Below are 18,843 nucleotides of genomic sequence, written 5' to 3'. Positions count from 1 at the left end.
CAGCCATTTGTCCGAAATGGTATAGGGTTTCCTGCCTGAGCAGGGGGTTGGACTAGATGACCTTCAAGGTCCCTTCCAACTTTATTATTATTATTATTATTATTATTATTATTATTATTATTATTATTATTATTATTATTATTATTATTATTATTATTATTATTATTATTATTATTATTATTATTATTATTATTATTATCCCAGACAGGGGTGTTTGTTGTAGCGCCCTACCTGGTGATACCTGCTTTGTAGGCCATCTCCCCCTTTGCCCCTTTGTAACTTAGCCTCCTTATGGCAACTTTCAAGATGGCATTTTAAATCACGTGTTTTGGGGGCGGAGGAGATGTCCACGAGCGGGAGACCTGTTTTTGACGGGGTGCAGATTTACAGCCCCTTCGAAACGGGGCGGCGGGAGGAAAATGCGCTCTCCTTGACGTGTTCTTTTTATTTGCCGAATAAATACAGTTACTACTTGAAAAGAAAGAAACCCAATATTAATATTAACAGTGCACTTTTCTCTGGGGAGGCCGGTATCATCCAAGCCAGACTCGGGCGCTCTCCGTCGCAGCAGTCCAGGAGGGGGGGGGGGAACCTGTCCGAACCGTCCAAACACTTTCCCTGTCGCGGCCGCGTTTCTTCTGCCGGTCACTAAGAAGAGCCCCGACGGAACTTTTGAGGCGCGTAAGGGAAGCGGCGCTTGGAACGGCCCTTCTCCAGAGGCGGCCGGTTCTGTGGCCGCTTTTGGAGCTTCGAGGAAAGGGGAGCCAAGAACCCAGGCATTCTCCGCTCCAGAGGGTCGTGAAAGGGAAAGGCCACCGAAGAGAAATAAAACTTCCAGGTCTGGGCATCTGGCAATACAGCGCTGCCATCTCCAGGGGAAGTGGGGCTCGAGTAGAACGCACGCCTTGGATTTAGAACGGAGTCGGCCGAGGGAAGGAGCAGGCGAGGCAGGAGACTTTGGTGCTAGTACTTTGCCATCCAGCGATTTAAGGATAAAATTACCCCACGCCTTGCCTTTCGTTGAGAGAAAAACAAGCAAGCGTCGGGAAGGGGATGGCTCGCCAACTAGGCTCTCAGCCAGTTGTGGTGAGGCCCCTCAGGGTACCAGGAAACCCTGCAAATTAACTCAAAGAGAAATGCAGCTAATATATTTTAAATGGTTTAATTCTAGTACCTAGAAGGCAGCACTGGGGCGAAGTGCCGCCTGCAGGTATCTCCTCTATAAAGAAAAAAACAGACCAGAAACTAGCAGAGGAATTTTGTATTTTCCACATGGAAAAAAAAATTCTAAGTTCAATAAAGCTTATTCTCAGGCCTTTGTGTACAGAGAACTACAGTCAGTCTGTCTGTCTGTCTGTCTGTCTGTCTGTCTGTCTGTCTGTCTTCCTTCCTTCCTTCCTTCCTTCCTTCCTTCCTTCCTTCCTTCCTTCCTTCCTTCCTTCCTTCCTTCCTTCCTTCCTTCCTTCCTTCCTTTTTCTTTCTTTAAGTTAAAATTACAGGGACAGACTGGAACATCTCAGAGAAAAGACAGTTTGGATAAGTTTTGCTAAGGATTAATTTCTTCGGGAAATACTGTTATAGAAATATTATTTTTATCCCCACCCTTCCATTAACCATAAGCTTGCCTTGCATTGGAAAGCAGACACAATTGTGGAAGGAGACAAAAGGGATTCCAGTAAGGGAATTGAAAAACATTCCAGCATCACCCTTGAGATGTTCAAGATGTTCAAGGAATGAAGATATTTGCCCACAGTTAATATATCCATGGAGCAACTTCAGTTGTAATTGATGCTGCTATCTCAGCTGGCATTAAAGGCTCTATTCTATGATCTATTGAAAAATGAAGGCAGGAGTTCACTCTTCATTGAGTTTATGCAGAATTAAGTTTCATCCAACAAAGCGTGATTGACTTTCTCTGTTCTCACAATGTGTAGGGGGAAATGTTGTTAGCAGGTCATTGCTTATGGCATCCGTCTGAAAGAGCTTTTGGAGAGCGAGGAGGAAAAACAGGAGGGAGACATTAGGTTGGAAATGTATCTCATGAAAAATTAAATGTCTGTGGCTTGCTTAAAACATTTTTTTCCCTAATTCTCCAAGGATAGGCCACAAATGCAAATACAAATTGTCCCAAACATGCTTCCTTGAAATTAAGCTTTGTTGCTACCACGGAGTTGTCCTAGATTGAAATTCTGCTTAGTTTTTAGATTTGTATCTCAGTTATTTCTGGGTGGAAGATGGTCATGATGGTGGGTGAGTAGCAAAATAAAATGCTGGCATAAAATTATATTCCGTTTAAGCATAGAAATTGTGTATCTTCGCTCTTCGAACTAAGGAGTATGCATGTTTACTCAGAAGGAAGCAATGTTGGCTTTTTCTGTGACAGTATGAAACTTTAGTTGGGCTTTGAAAAAATAGGATAGAAAGTATTGATGCTTTTGAATCTTAGACGATTCCTGAGAATACAATGACTAACAAAAAAAATATCATAGGACAAATCAGAGTTATCACTTGAAGCTTCAAGTGATCTACTGCATCCAGTTTTGGTCACCGCGATGTAAAAAAGATGTTGAGACTTTGGAAAGAGTACAGAGAAGAGCAACAAAGATGATTAGGGGACTGGAGGCTAAAGCATATAAGGAACGGCTGCTGGAATTGGGTATGTCTAGTTTAATGAAGAGAAGGACGAGGGGGGACATGATAGCAGTGTTCCAATATCTCAGGGGTTNATATTCTTTCTTACTTTATTATTATTATTATTATTATTATTATTATTATTATTATTATTATTATTATTATTATTATTATTATTATTATTATTATTATTATAAGTCAGGAGTAGGCAACCTTGGCTCTTTTATGACTCGTGGATTTCAACTCCCAGAATTCCACGAGTCATAAAAGAGCCAAGGTTGCCTACCCCTGCTTCAAGTATCTTATTTTGGACACATCATGTGAAGGTCTGGCTGAGAATGCTGAGAAATGTAGAAGGAAAGAGAAGAAAAGGACAACTAGAAGCAAGGTGGTTAGGCTTGACCACAGCAAAAATGGGTACACTATTGGAAGATTTGAAGAGCCAGGTTGGAGATAAATCACCCCAGGGAAGGTCTACCTACAAGTCAATCTCAACTTGATGGCACATATTCAATCATCAATCAATCACAATGTTGAACTTGGGGATTGACTGCTGTTTCAATCTTGTGTAGGATCAGGTTACAAACTGGTAGGTAGGAAGAGCTGCACTAAATTCAGGAAGAATTACCTCAGACTAAACCTATAAAGGGTGAAAAAAAACAAACACCCCTGTGGGCAGCAGGCCATTCTAAATTTACCAGAATGGGGCGTTTCATAACTTCAGAAAAATCCAGGGTATCCAAAGAAGTTGAACTAAGGAGGGTGGGAGTATAGTGGGGAGCAAGGCAGGGTGGGGAGGGAGAGACTCGCCAAGGCGAGAATTATGGTATGATGTCATTTTAACATGTTAACTAGGATTCCACCAAATAAATCATATGTATTTCCAGCCGCCCTTAAGCTACTTTCTTGCAAGCAGGGTCAACTGAAATAAATGGAATGTAATTCTGCTTTAGTGGATTTAGGAATAAAGGAGTAGAGATCTCTGTTACACACACACACACACACACACAAACACAGAGACCACTTTTAAAGGAGGAGCCACAATGGCATTACAGCCAAGGGTTGAGCTTTAGATCCATGTATGAATAATCACAGTAATTCCGCCTGAGTGAAAACAGAGGCCAGGCCAGCCTCCTTTCAAGCTGATGCCCTCCAGATGTGTTGGGACTACATGTACCAGAATAACTAGCCCTGGGATTTTCTAGCTGAGAATTCTGGGATTTGCAGTCTCCACCAGGCCCCTTTTAAGTTTCTGACCTTAAGAAAACCGGAAACAGAATGTCCATCAAGCCTCCCTCACCTTCTTATTCTTTTTGTACCCTATCTCACTTTGTTTCTCCATTGTCTTTACTGTTTCCACAAATTCTATATGATATACATACATTTTCAAAAAAAATGCAATTCATGCAAGATATTTCAGTTTGGTCACTAACTGGGATCATAGGATGTCTCTATTTTTTTTTTAAAGAAATCTGTACTGCTTCCTCATCACAAAGTAAAGTGTTGGTGTTAACCCGTAAAGTTGTAGGGTGCTAGAAGTCTTACTGAGGGACAGGCAGCCTTGTTATGAACTATCCTGACAATGCATTCTCCAGGAGAGACCTGTTTGAAGATCTACCCAATTCCTCCATTAGAGGCTCAATTATCAGGCATGAGGGGGAGGGGCATTTCTCCTGCATTGGGTTCAAGTGTTCACATCTCCTGCTGTTTGGCTGTCCGGGCATTCACAAAATCAAACACAATTTCCCCCAGGCTTTTAAGCATCCATATTTTTAGCTTGCATTTTACGTTTATAAAAGTTTGCACTGCATTAAGTGCTTGTTTGAGCAGGAAGGGCAGAGAATAAATGGAAATAAATAAAAAGCTACGTGAGATTTATCCACTGAATGCAGTAATTTAATAAAAAGGGAGCTTGAAGGGATTCCCACAATACTGAAAGGGCTCCAGTGAGCCTGTTTTAACTCATTGCTTTTCTTGCCCTGAATGAAAATTTTAAATCCATCGGACCATTTTAATTAACCAGTGGAACAACCTGCCTCCAGAAGCAGTGAATGCTCCAACACCGGAAGTTTTTAAGAAGAGACTGGACAGCCATTTGTCCGAAATGGTATAGGGTTTCCTGCCTGAGCAGGGGGTTGGACTCGATGACCTCCAAGGTCCCTTCCAACTACTACTACTACTACTACTACTACTACTACTACTACTACTACTTCTTCTTCTTCTTCTTCTTCTTCTTCTTCTTCTTCTTCTTCTTCTTCTTCTTCATCATCATCATCATCATCATCATTATTATTATTATTATTATTATTATTATTATTATTCTCCTCCGCCTCCTCCTCCTCCTCCTCCTCCTCCTCCTCCTCCTCCTCCTCCTCTCCGGGGCCAAGTCTAGGGCCTGAGGCATTGGTCCCTCTATAAATACAAAATCTATGAAATTCTAAATCCAACTTCCGAGAATAGCAATAATCCAGTCCAATTATAGAATTTTTCTCTGGTGATATATATTGGCATTCATTTCAGTGTTGTTCCTCAACTTCTTTATTCAAAAAAGCCTCTGTTATTTTGGGTGGGGTTTATTCTGAGATAATGTGATGAGATTACAGATTCAGATGTACAAGCGAGTCACTTATGAGCAGGTTTTTTGAAATAAGCCTAGCAAAAGTCCCTGCCTTCCAATACAGAGCTATTTTACTCATGTCATGTGGCCATATGGTAGGAACCACATTTCTGAAGTTTTAAGAGACTGGTGTTCCCCTTTCTCTTTATCCATCTTATGAGCAAACTATGTCAAAAACCAGCACAACATTAAAATATTACCAAAGCTTTTGCTCTATGTCTTTAAACAAACATCTTGTTTCATTTATGGATTTAGCTATGAATCTTAGCACATGAGAGAACAAAACTCAGATTAGTCCAGCTGGATGCAAACATTATTGGAATTTGATACAGACTAAAAAATGCAGTGTTGTTTTTTAGTGAAAGCTATGTTGTTTGAATCACTCTGCTACTTAACTACTGATACAATTGAAATAGGCTCAACCCTGGACAGCCACAGGCTGGGGCAAAGTGATAGAAAATGGCAGGACCCCGCATACATGTCACCATTTTGACATAACCTTGGTTCACTGCAGATGCCAATGGTCTTGGCCTTCATAATCTGCTTTAAAAACATTGAGCTTCCACAAGCTCTGTTTGGAACAATCTAAGGAATGAATTAATGAGGATAGATGAGGCCAACCAAAGGCAATTCAAGAGTTAGGACTTTGCTTCATTTTCAGTTTACATTGGCATTAAATTGTCCTGGCAACCCTTCACATGACTGCAGCTTTATTTTGCTCTGAGCCAAAAATTTAAGCAGTTTTGTGCCATTTCTTCACATTCTCAATTTAACTAGTTTTTCCTGCATGAGCTGGCACAGTCTCACTGCAACTACAAGCTGTGCAAAATCCACAAAACACCACTCCTTTCTGGGAAGTGAGATCAGATGACCTGCTCCTGGGAGTTGTCACAAATGTATCTTCTCCATGTGGGGAAATGTGGTCATGTTCTCTAACCTCTTTGGCTGTCAGACTTCCACAACTCAGAATTTGGCCTGGATCTAATTGGGGATTTGGCTAATACCTTCTTTTTCTAGGGTTCTCCCCATCGTTTGGGTATTATTTATTGATCCATTTCTACAATTGGCCTTCCAGTAGGTTTGCTCTAAGGTGAATTGCATGGGCAACCTGACAATTAAGTTTATTGCTGTTATTACACAATCACCTGTGATTTGGAACCACATTTATAAACAGCTGTTGCTTTCCAAGCATCTTAGACTGTAACTCCCATCACTCTCCCACCACCTCTGTCTGGGGATAATGGGACCTAAAGAATGCATTTGAAGGATGTGAAGTTGAGATATCTGAGAGACTTAGAGATAAAAACAGAGCAGCAGAGGAAAAAATACCAATGCTTCTCCTGTTCATATGGGAATTGAAGAAGAACTGTAAAACGGCATCAGGATAGATGCAATGTCCTGTCATTTCTTGTTGTAAGATCCTGATTTGTCCATGTTTTCATGCCAACAGGTGACTTCATCTCAGGAGAAGAATTAACAGCATTGGAGGGAGATTAATATATACTAGCAGGATACTGATGAGTTATTCTCCAATGTCAGGCATGAAATATTGTCACATATGTTAATGGGGACAGCATATTTAGGCGCCGAATTGTTACAGGTGTTACAGATACAGAATTACCTAATCCATCTTTGTCAAACCATCAGAGGTGTGTAGTGTATGAGATCCATCATTCACAGGCACCAAAACCAGACTGCTCTGAATATCAGAGAGCCAGCATATCTTACACTTACATAATTGTACATATTGTGCGGTTTAATTTGATAATTAGATACATGAAGTGAGCAGTTTATTAATTCTTCAAAACCAGGCCATGTAAGACTTTCCAATTTGTGTAACAACTATTACTACCTGTCCCTTCTTAATACATTGTTTGTAAATCTTCCAGAGTCTCTTAGGTGAAAAGGGCAGTATAGAAATTTGAGAAATACATACATACAAACATACATACATACATACTGCCCAAAGACCACTGCATACAATCACATTTATTCCCTAGCCATACTTGCATGGTTTCACAAAAATATTAATTACCAAATCAACTATTAGATTCATATCTGATAGAAAATAAAGGTTCTGCTAGGATTTGGATGATTTAGACCAATGTTTCTCAACCTTGACAATTTTAAGGCATGTGGACTTCAACTCCCAGAATTCCATAGCCAGCATTGCTGGCTGTGGAATTCTAGGAGTTGAAGTCCACATGCCTTAAAATTGTCAAGGTTAAGAAACACTGATTTAGACCAAATGTTTCAGGTTAATGTGGAGTCAATACAAGGTTCAATTTTCAAAGAGGAGACAAGGGAAGTAAAATGGATGTCAGCATGCTGGGGGAAAGGAAGAGTCAGCCCTGATAAGAAGAACAATAGTGGGCAAATATTGAGTTAAATATTTTGTAGAAATCATATGCAAACTGAAATCTTTGTGCTTATGGAGAGATTGCACATCTGTATGAGAGAAAATCCCACTGCATTAATTGGGACTTCAGAAATAAGAATCATACAATTGGAAGAGATCTTGGGGATCCTGTAGTCAAACATCTTCCTCAGAATTCTCATATCATCTCCCAAAAATGACTATCCAATCTTTTCTTCAAAATATCCAGTGATGAAGCACCCAGTTTCAGGAGGCAGGCGGTTCTTTCGCTTAATAGTTCTCAGTTAGGAAATTCTCCCCTTGTTTTAGGTGGGTCCCTTCCTTCCAATCCTCTCCACCACTTCCTCTAATACCTTCCTCCCAATAATATTCTGCTAGATTACTCTTAACAATGTGATAATCTCCCTGCAAGGTCAGGGCGATTATATGGTTGTTTACCCAAAAGTCATAGACAATATCAAGCACAGTCTCCTGTTTCCAAAGGCAGGTCTTCCTGATGGTCTTGGAAACTCACAAGTAACAGCTAATTCTTATAAACTGTTTCCAATGACTGAATTTGTGCCACACAAATCAATCAAAAGTAGAAGGAATTGCTTTCAGTGGGTCTTACTCCCATTTGAGCAGATGTAAGACTGCAGTCTGGATCACCACCCATTTCAAACTTGTTACTGATACTGAAATCTGGCTCATAAGAAAAATGTTCAGGAATCAAAGGCAAAGGTCCCTAAAATTGCTTGTAAGGGCCTCTGATTTCAGAAGAAAGTGGTTTTGTTTAGCGAAGGAATTCTGTTTACGCAGAAGCTTTAAATTCTGCCCTGGCATCTTCAAACACCTCTCTGGGGTATTTCTGCTTCACTTGATCTGCAATGAGAATACTCAACTAGGAGAACATTTAAACTGACTCAGTTTGTCCTTGAGGCTGAAGTATTAATGAATGAAAGAGTTTGTCTTTCAGCCATGCTTATTTGGAATCATGGGTTTTATAGTCAGAATTCCATCTGCAAGGCGCTAATTTGGAGAATGTTGCCCTAATCTTCTATTTCTGTTAGAAAGATGAGGAAGCTCTGCCTGTATCTGTCAATGAAGTGTGCTAATAATTCTTAGCATGTGCAAAACTACTTCCAGATCTTTGAATATGTAGCTTATACTTTTTCATTGGGTGGAACTCTTGACGGATATTTGCCATCTATTCTCTTTTTCAAAACCAAGCCTGCCCTCTTAGGATTAGAGGTTATCTGCTTCAAACTGGCTAATAGATAAGGCTGCTACCCATTTCTTTCCAGCAGGCTGATAGATATTTTAGCAACTGAGCAGAAGGCGCATGCCCAACAGTCATGGGCTTCCTTCCTTCGCAGGGCAGGATTATGAAAACAAGAACTTCTATCTTTTAATTTCTTAACCTCACTTTCAAGCATTGGCTTAGATTCAATAGCAGCAAGGGGGGGTCTATATTAATTTATATTAAGTGCCAGGGATAATGGGAGTTGCAACCCAACACATCTGGAGAGCCTCAGTTTGGAAAAGGGATGAGCTAGCAAACTGACAGTTAGAACAGGAATAAATGGGTTCTTATTGGACGGCTTTGGGCCAATCATTCTCTCAGCTGAGAAGAGTTACTCAACTTTGGCAATTTCCAGATGTGCGAACTTCTACTCCCAGAATTCTCAGTAACAATTGTGCTGGCTGGCTGGGGAATTCTGTGAGTTGGCCTACACATCTGAAAGTTGCAAAGACAGGGAAAATACTAACCTAACACCTTAAATTTGTTAAGCTAAAACCTGATGATGACATTATCTTGAGCTCTTTACAGAGTATGGAATATTTAAAAAAGGATTAGGTAAGAAATTCTGCAGGATTCTGTCTGTCTTCTTTTAGTTTACACAGACTAAAACTTACTTTGCAAATATGACACCACTCAGTATCCAAAATAAAATTGGTAGTATTTTTTAATAGTATTTAATAGTATTTGATAATATTAATAGAGGTGCTATGACTGGTGTTACTTGTTATGCATCTCTTTGTAATTCTGAAACTTGCATGCTTCTAAGTCAGGGAAAAAGCCCTTTGGGAGAGCTTATTCATGCCATTCCTTGGAAATGAATTGAAGTGTGAGCAGACAGCTGTAGAGAAGACTATGTAAAGGAACATAATTTTCTTGGCCATCTATGAGCATTTTTTAAAAAATACTCTTGTCCTTGGAAAGAATGTCTAAAGCTAACTGTCTTTCATCGCTGAGGATACAAAGAAATGCAAAGGAGTTTCCCTGCCCAGCATTAAACTTAAGTGGTCTAGTCTGGATGATAATTTTATATAAGAAATGTGGTGCTCATACTTGAAGAGACATCAATATTTCATACACTAATTCCTCTGTTACCACAATGGCCGTATTGAGCATTTAATAGAACCCATTAAGAATCCTGGATTCGTTTTATTCAGGAATCGGCTTCACTGAGATCAGTGGTGTTTTCTGACAATATTTAAAAACATAACTGCATTCTAAACTTCATTTAATTTTTTTCTTGTAATTATATTTTTAATACAGTTTAAATGCAGTTATTGATTGCAAATATAATTTAGCCATAATTTCATATTCACACAGTGAAATAGGTATCCAGCAATCTGGACTGAGCAATCCCTACTCATTTCAGCATCATACTATATAATAAGTGCGGTGACTACATTTTGTTGGAAAAACCAAAAAAGGGGACAAGTCTGAAACATAAGGATTAAAGGATTATAAGGATTAAAAAATAACTTTGCTTTACAAAGTTTACAAGAGCAAAACCAAAAAATAATTGTTCAAAAATGCTATTTTAACAAAAAAAAAATCTAAAATCAAACAGTATATGTAATTTTTTTAAAGGAAATTCAATTTTTGTATTTTTCACATAAATATAAAATACTGTGCATGAAGTGGTAATATTTATACAGTAAAAGTTAAATGATCAAAATAAAGGGGGAAAGTGAATTTAAAAAAAATAAATGACAGTTTTCTGAAATAATGGTCCATCCTTTGTAATAAAGGATATATGGTCACTGTATATATAAAGAAAGCCAGTATTAAAAAGAAGCAGTCCAGGACTGGCACTGAGATCACAATATGAACATTATTTTGAAGTTTGGGCCCAGTTACTTTTCAGGGTTTTTCTGAGAATAACATGGTAAAACTATATTGGAGGAATCACAAAACATCAATCTAAGAATACTACACATCTCAGTGTATTTATTCCAAGGTACATTTGCAGGGTGACAAGTACAGAGTTGCAAACAAAATGTCTTAGAAAAGAACTGGCAATCAATATCTACCTTTGCCCTACTAAAAAATATGGAACAGGTCCTCAAGTTTCCATGGGGTAATTCCCACTAGAATTCACAGTGGATTACAAAGAAAGACTGCAAAGCTCTTTGCACCAGTTGGAAGTAAGCCCCATGTAATTTGATAAGATACTCACAGGGTCACAAACACTGCACTGCCACTATGCATGCATAACCTGGGCATTGGTCAACTTGTCTGTTAAACAACCACATGCAAGACATTTTCTAAGACATTTAAAACACCCCATCAACCACTGTCAAGGATTAAAAGGATGACATTGGCATCCAACCATTAGGTATCTCCTTGCCTAATAGACATGACAGATTTAATCACTCCAACAACTTAAAGGTAATACCTTTCCCTTAGCTGGTCTGCCTTGCCTCAGTTTTGGTAAAGTAGCCCTTTGTTCAGCACAATGCAACAGTCCTCAATGCCACTGAAGCTGCCATTGTCCCCTTTAATTATGTACTGATGGATCAATAAGGCAGCTAAAAATCTAGTCTGCAAATACTTACAAGCAGAGTCTATTTCTTAATAAAAGACATAGCATCAAGCATGTAAAGCACACACTGTCTTAGGAGAGGCTTCAAGGCCTATTACAAAGGTGCACATTGTGGAATTCAAAACAAAGCATCAAATTGCAGGGATGGATAAAATCCACAAGCCAAAGAAATGAGCCTCAGAACACTTTTCTATCCTTAAGAGGAGAATTATTATTCCTACCATGTTTTTAAACAAGAAGCACTATTAGGTGACCAGCATATTTGTTACTGGCAGTTTGCTTGAATTTGTACGTGGCATTAAAGTCACAGTTTGCTGATGAAGCCAACGTTGTTTGGGTTCACATTTGCAAAGTCAGAACCAAGCAAAATAAATGACAGATTAGCACAGTGTGTTAAACCAATCTTTCTCTTGCTAGTGTTATCTGAAGATATCTTGGTTCCCATCATAAGCATCTTTTTGATACTTTACTGTCATTTTTCCAAGTTCTCTGATCCAGACCTTTTAGTTTAAATATATATTGACTAGGAATATTACTGGTGACCCTTGCAATCAATAAATGATCAGGACTACTGCAGCTGCATCTCTTGGTTGCAATATTTGTTGGGGACATTACTACCAAAAGACATACAAGTTTTACTAGCTCTTCAGGAAAAACCCGGAGAAAGGGAGAAATTCTGTATATTTGCCAACTTATAAAGCTTTGTATTGGTAAGTAGAAAAATAGAGGTGACCTGATTTGCTTTTCATAGCTTGCCTTTTGCATACTGCTGTTTTAAAGCAATTTTTTTAAAAAATAATTCCAATGTGATTACAGTACCTTCCCGTAAACCACAAATAGGAAATACGATTTTTAAGCAATGAAGTTTCTTTTAACTCTCCATTATTCCAATTTATGGAAAGATTTGGGAAAGGGGTGCTTTATATTGGAAACGCATTACAGTTAACAAATGGATTCATCCCTTAATATCCTATCTGCCTGGGAGTTGTAAAAATATACAGTAATCCAATTTGAACAGCAAACGTAAACAGGTTGAAAGTCTCCAACATTCTAGCTGGCTTGTATGCAAAAGCAGTAATGTCAAATCAACTTAACTTTTAGAGCCAAATGAGTGCAGCAGCCTCAATGTATTTTGTGTTTTGCACAAAAAAAGGCACCAGGTATTAGATATAAACCCCTTCATTTGGAAACCTGTGGGTTGCTTGCTACCATATTCTAGGAAATCCCTTGGATTTTGATAGGCTCCCTGGGAGCTCTGCTGGGGAAGAGCCCTCAATTTCTTGTTGCACAAGGGGACCAGAAAAGGTCCACCACACCTGGACAAGGCTTCCCCTCCCTCCCCTAGGCCGTTTTTATGTTCTCCTTTAAGAGGTGAAACTGACTGCAATTATGCCTTTTTTTTATCTTGCAGACGATCTTTCGCCCACCGCTTTAAGGAGACAAAAATATTTGTTTGATGTATCGACTCTCTCAGACAAAGAGGAGCTGGTGGGGGCCGAGCTCCGTCTCTTTCGCAAAGCCCCCGGCGATCCCTTCTCCAAGGCTCAGACAGGCTTGGCCCGTCTGCAGGTCTCGCCCTGCCTTTCGGGCCGCCGTTTGGACTCCAGGACTCTGGACTTGCAGGAGGCGGCGCCTGCCCGGCCCGGTGGCGACTGGGAGGTCTTTGATGTGGGGCAAGCTTTACAGCCTCTTCGCGGGGCCTGGAAGAAGCGGCAGCCGCTTTGCCTGGAGCTGCGGGCCGTCGGGGGGATTCGAGCTCACCCCCCTCCGCAGCTGCTGGACCTGCGCCCCCTAGGCCTGGGGCGAGGCGCCCGGGCGCAGCAGGAGAAGGCGCTGCTGGTGGTCTTCAGCAAGTCCAGGCGGAAGAACCTCTTTGCGGAGTTGCGTCAGGAGCCGGGAGTCCGGCCACCGCCGCAAAACGCGGCCGCGCTCCCCTGGGAAGCAGCGGGCCCGGTCCAGCTGCGCTTTCAGGCCCGCCGGATGAAGCGCGCCGCGTACAACAACCGGCACGGCAAGCGGCACGGCAAGAAGGCGCGGCTCCGGTGCACCAAGAAGGCGTTGCACGTGAACTTCAAGGATCTGGGCTGGGACGACTGGATCATCGCCCCGCTCGAGTACGAGGCCTACCACTGCGAGGGCGTGTGCGACTTCCCGCTGCGCTCGCACCTGGAGCCCACGAACCACGCCATCATCCAGACCCTCATGAACTCCATGGACCCGGGCGCCACGCCGCCCAGCTGCTGCGTGCCGGCCAAGCTGACGCCCATCAGCATCCTCTACACGGACGCGGGAAACAACGTCGTGTACAAACAGTACGAGGACATGGTGGTCGAGTCCTGCGGATGCAGGTAGCGGCGCGCCTCCGTCCCCGGCTGCCCCTGGAGCGGAAGGGCGGACGAGAGAAGCATCGGGCATTTTCTCCGGCGGAGAGCGAAGGCGCGCGAAGAGACCCGCGAAGGCAAGCAGAAGGAAGCGCGCCACGTGCGAGCCCCTCGCTCTGCGCCAGGGAGGGAAGAATGGGGCTGCCCGGACTGCGCCTGCGCAATGTCTGCTTAAGGGGTTCAAGTTCTTGCTCCTAAAGAGCCGGGAGAGAGAAAGTAGCTGACGCCGTTTTGGGAACAGCGTCAATGTTTCCGCGTCCAGGCAAAGCCGTAGGTAGAATGGGAGATTTTGCTCAGAAAACACGTGGAAAAAGTTGCTGTGGGGAGAATGAAGGCTGAATGATTGACGTCTCTCCTCGACTGGAAGCTGGGACTACCCAAACGAGTAGTGACCCATTTTGCAGAAATTAAGCCTTGTTTTTGAATCCGGAAACACACAAGGTTTTCTGGGAGAATTCACTGCCCCTTTCCTTGTAGTATATGTCCTTGTACTTCCTGGAGGAAAATTAAAAAGGAGAATCAGGGAGGTTACCCAACTCTCTTAAGAGAGGCAACGTGGGTCAGAAACTGAATTGTGGGAGGCAGGCAGAGACACGCGTCGTCGGTTACTTTCGTAACTGGCGCTAGCCTATTGCACTCCTCTCGTTGGCAGAACTTGGGCTTTACATTCAGGTTTTAAAACGGACTTCTTTTACTTTTTCTCCCTGCTCCCGTGTCGTTCACATGTGCGGACAAGCTGTGTTGAAACGGCAATCGATGGCTTCTGATTTCCGACTTGAAGGCAACGAAGTCAAACTACACCACCACTTCCAATGCAGGATTCTGTTCCAAGAATGTAATGCTGGCATTCTCATCTAGGCTCTCTTTTAAGAGAAGGTATCAGGGAAAGCAAGTGTAGAGAACGTTTAGTTTGACAGTCTTTGAATCCAGAATTACTTTTGTGTTTCCCTTACAAATATTTCCATCCTAAAATAGATTAAATAATTCCTTCTTCCTCTAAATCAGTGTTTCTCAACCTTAACAATTTTAAGGCATGTGGACGTCAACTCCCAGGATTCCACAGCCAGCATTGCTGGCTGTGGAATTCTGGGAGTTGAAGTCCACATGCCTTAAAATTGTCAAGGTTGAGAAACATTGCTCTAAATAAATACATAAATAAAAATCAGTCCTACTCTTTTAAATCTATTAATTAGAAGCTGTGAGAAAAGCCACAGGGGGGACACACTAGGAAGGTTTAGAGAGGGTGAAAGAACTCCTTCATTTCAAAATGTTAAAAATTCAAAAGTTCCAGGAAGGGCAAGTAGGCAGGCTGGCCAGCTGCAGTGGTGTTTTATAGTCCATGCAGATGTGATGCTGAGGGAGACAATAGTTAAACACTGCTCCACAAATAAGGCTCTTCACTGAAGACTTAGAAGTATTCCTGAGATTCCTTAGGCATTTCCTTCTCTTGGGGATTCAGGATTTCGTAGAACTTCAGAAGGGTGGGGAGAGTGGAGGAAAGAAGTATTAGTGTATAAATTAATAGATAAATAATATAAAGTGCTAATAAAGGAGAGCCTTGATCAGGAGCGATAATTTAAAAGAAAGTGCACACTTTGGTCTGGATACAGTGTTGTTCATATTGAAGCTGTAAATATTTATTTAAAACAGACTGCAAAGTACAAAAATGGAGGTGAGCAATGTACATTTCCCCTTTTCCCTTAATGCCCAGAGCATTATATGCACTCAAGTGTCTAATATTTTTAAAATATATTTGAGCTGTACAGATTTAAGCATTAATCAAATGTTTCATTTGTATGTCTGTAATGATACCATTTTGTCCGTTCAAAAATGTTCCTGCAAGATTTAAAATTATGTGCTAATGAAGAATTCTTTGTTTCTACTGTCTACCTCACTATGTTGCGAGGGCTTGATCTTCTGGAAAGACTCACCAATCAGGCCTGGTTCCCATTCATTTCAGTGATGCTCTGAGCAGGACATCCCTGCTGGGTTGTATTTCAAATATTTACAGCACAGCAATCCTCTGCGCACTTACCCAGGAATAAATGCCATTAAATAGTTAGAGCTTATTTCTGAGTTAGAATGGATAGGATTGCTGTCTAATGTCCTCCAAATTCAGTTTATACCTAGAACATTTTTACAGTATACTTTTGCTGGATGGTATTAAAATTATGACTGTATTATTAAACTTTTTGCATAAAAACGTTTTATAGTTAATATAGCAAAATAAATACATGTTAATATAACATATATTTATTTTACCAGAATGTTGGCTATAATTTCTAAAAATGCTCTCAGCAAGTTTGAAACAACCAACTCCTCAAAACACATCTGTCTGTATTTTATAAAAACTTTTGAAATACTTATGGTTTGCCTTTTATTAAGAGTAGTGTTAACATTTATAAGTTTAGACTGCTTTGATCTATTTAAGAGATGCTACTACTATTCAGAGAAACATAAAGATGTGTTAGACCTAGATTTGTAACAAAAAAATATATTTTATGGCAGACATGTCAAACACAAGGCCCGGGGGCCGGATGCGGCCCGCAAAGTGGTTTCATGTGGCCTGCGAAGCCATCCTGGAAACAGTGAGGGAACGGCCCCCACTGCCTTGGCCCTGGCCCAGGCCGGCCGGGAGCGAATGTACAATTTTGTGGTGGCCATCTGTGCTGAAACGCATTCAGTCTTAGCTCCACAAGACCATCTAGAAACAGCGAGGAATCAGCCCCTGCCATGTCGGCCCTGTCCCCTGGGTGCATGCTGGGGAGGTGTCACCCTTTGTGAGGAATGAAGAAATGGACCATGCCTTGGCGCTTGCCCCGGTCCCACCCCCTTCACCAGAGACCCTCAGATCTGTCCCACTCCTGCCCAGGCCCCCACAGGCACCCTTGACGCAAACGATGTAGAGCTGGCCATGCCCACCCAGTAGGCCACACCACTCCATCCACGCCCACCCAGTAGGCTGCACCCACCCTGGCCACACACACCCGCCCCCCCCCCCGAGGGCAACCGCAGTGCTGATGCGGCCCTCAATGAAATTGAGTTTGACACCCCTGTTTTATGGGAAAGAAAAGTTGTAAACAGTATTGGTACCCAATACTGTTTCAGGGTTGGTTTCCTATGGCAGTGATGTTTTGTGAAAATGAACAAGTGCTCATTTTTGAAACACAGGTGCCTGGATTGTATAGTCCTGTACCGGAACATGGAACTCTTATACATAAAGGTTGTGCCAAAATAAAGTGGGCATCTTTGAAATGAGGCAGTATCCCACAGTGCCCTCCCCCCATGTTTTCAATGTCTTGATAATGGAAAGGGGAATTTGGGTCAACCATTAAAGTAGGCCAAACTAGAAAACTAATGCCATGTAGATCAGTGCTACTTTTATTACAAAGCTAGAGAAACAGAAACTTCCAAGTTTGAGCATGCTTCCTCCTATCTCCCTTTATCCTCCTTTATTGTATACTAGGTAAGAGCTTGTCTGAAACATTTACATTCTTGGTCATGGCTCAGGCTTCTTTTACCTGATTATTGCCTTGATAGAGAATCTTCCTCCCGTTCCTCAAGGCCATTCCCTCATCATACTACAGCTTGTGACATCCTTCGCAAAAGGAGACAGAAATGTTGGCTTTTTATATATAATTTGTGGAGGAAACTTCTGTAATAGAGCTATGTTGATTTGGCAACAAGCCAATTTAAAGTGCCACAGTCTTGGAGATTTTGTACAATTGAGAAATTGTACAAAGGGGAAGCCATAGAATACTTCTCTTTGGAGTAGACATTTGAATAAATGTGTTTATTGAATGAAGTAGAGAATCCCTGGAGTTGGATTAGCACTGACTCACAGCAAAGCTTGATGGGGGTACAATGTGAGAATGGCTAAAATTATCTGTCTCCTGTGAATTTAGAACAGGTTAAGGCTACAAAGTAGGAGACCATGAATTCAAGTCCCACCTTCGCCTTGAAATCCAGTTGGGTGATTTTTGCCCAGTCTTTCTCTCTCAGCCCAGCCCTTCTCACAGGTTTATTGCTGTTGTGGGGAAAAAAGGAGGAGGAAGATCTGTTGGAGATGTTTCCCACTTGAATTGTTTGTAAAAATAATAAAGGTGGGATACAAGTAAGTAAGTAAGTGAATCTTATTTGCACCAGTGGCATCTAGGCATCTTTAATATATCCAGTAGGTAGAAGAAATTAAAAGTGGTAAGATGTAGTTCATAGAACTATAAGAATTAGAGCATCATTCTTTTCTTGCAACAAGAATAGATGCTTGGCAATGCACCTCTTGGAAAAGAATAGTAGTGAGCAATATGTACTCATATGTTTGGATCAGAGAACAATAAATGCATTCCATTTATTCCCAGGACATCCTTGCCATTATTCTCTACTGATGCATTCTGTGTCCTCACTTCCTCTGAAGACATTTTAATGCCTTTGCAAAATATATTTCCCTCTATTAGCTGTTTAGGACATTGATCTGATTTTCGTATTAGCTGTATGGTACAAATGTGGAAATCCAGGACGAAAAATACCTCGGAGCTGATAGCAACAAGAACTTCTGTGTTGACTTTCTTGGCAGTTTAAAAATGTGCTTGAAACTTAAGTTCTGATAAATTAATAGCAAATTTAACCAGGTTCTTTTTGTATCTATGCAGAAGTAGGTCATAGGATTAACCTCTTCTTTTACATTATTTCTGTAATAAATGATTCTTGAGGACAAAGTTTCTAGTATAAGAATGCATTAAATATTCTGTATGTTGTATGTGCATAGGTAAAATACCATTCCACAAAGACATAGCATTGTATAATGTTCCAATATCAATCCCAGACTTTTTTTCATATTGTCTTCAGCAGCACTTGCTAAAATTGTGTGGAAGATCTTTTTCCAATTATAGCAAGCAGTGGTACGCTAGATGAATCAACCTCCCGATACGACAATATAAAGCAGCTTATGTAGCACAGCATGAATCAACCCAAGTCAATGATGGTAGCTAGAACAAACTATCCATGCCCAGAGCTAAATAC

General features: G+C 41.1%; 1 protein-coding gene across 1 annotated transcript in view; it reads left to right on the top strand.

Annotated features, from left to right (window-relative positions):
• GDF6 (growth differentiation factor 6) overlaps window positions 1-13,795 on the top strand; it is a 25,978-nt gene extending 12,183 nt beyond the window's left edge. The window contains exon 2 of the mRNA XM_015819636.1: window positions 12,855-13,795. Within this exon, the coding sequence (XP_015675122.1) occupies window positions 12,855-13,795 (941 nt within the window). The remainder of the gene's footprint in view (window positions 1-12,854) is intronic.
• The last annotated feature ends 5,048 nt before the right edge of the window (window positions 13,796-18,843 follow it).

The sequence above is a fragment of the Protobothrops mucrosquamatus genome, unplaced genomic scaffold (assembly GCF_001527695.2).
Source record: "Protobothrops mucrosquamatus isolate PMUCROS unplaced genomic scaffold, P.Mucros_1.0 scaffold961, whole genome shotgun sequence".
NCBI classification, from domain to species: domain Eukaryota; kingdom Metazoa; phylum Chordata; class Lepidosauria; order Squamata; family Viperidae; genus Protobothrops; species Protobothrops mucrosquamatus.
The sequence above is the reverse complement of the archived record's forward strand: the minus strand, read 5'-3'. Positions and strand labels throughout refer to the sequence as shown.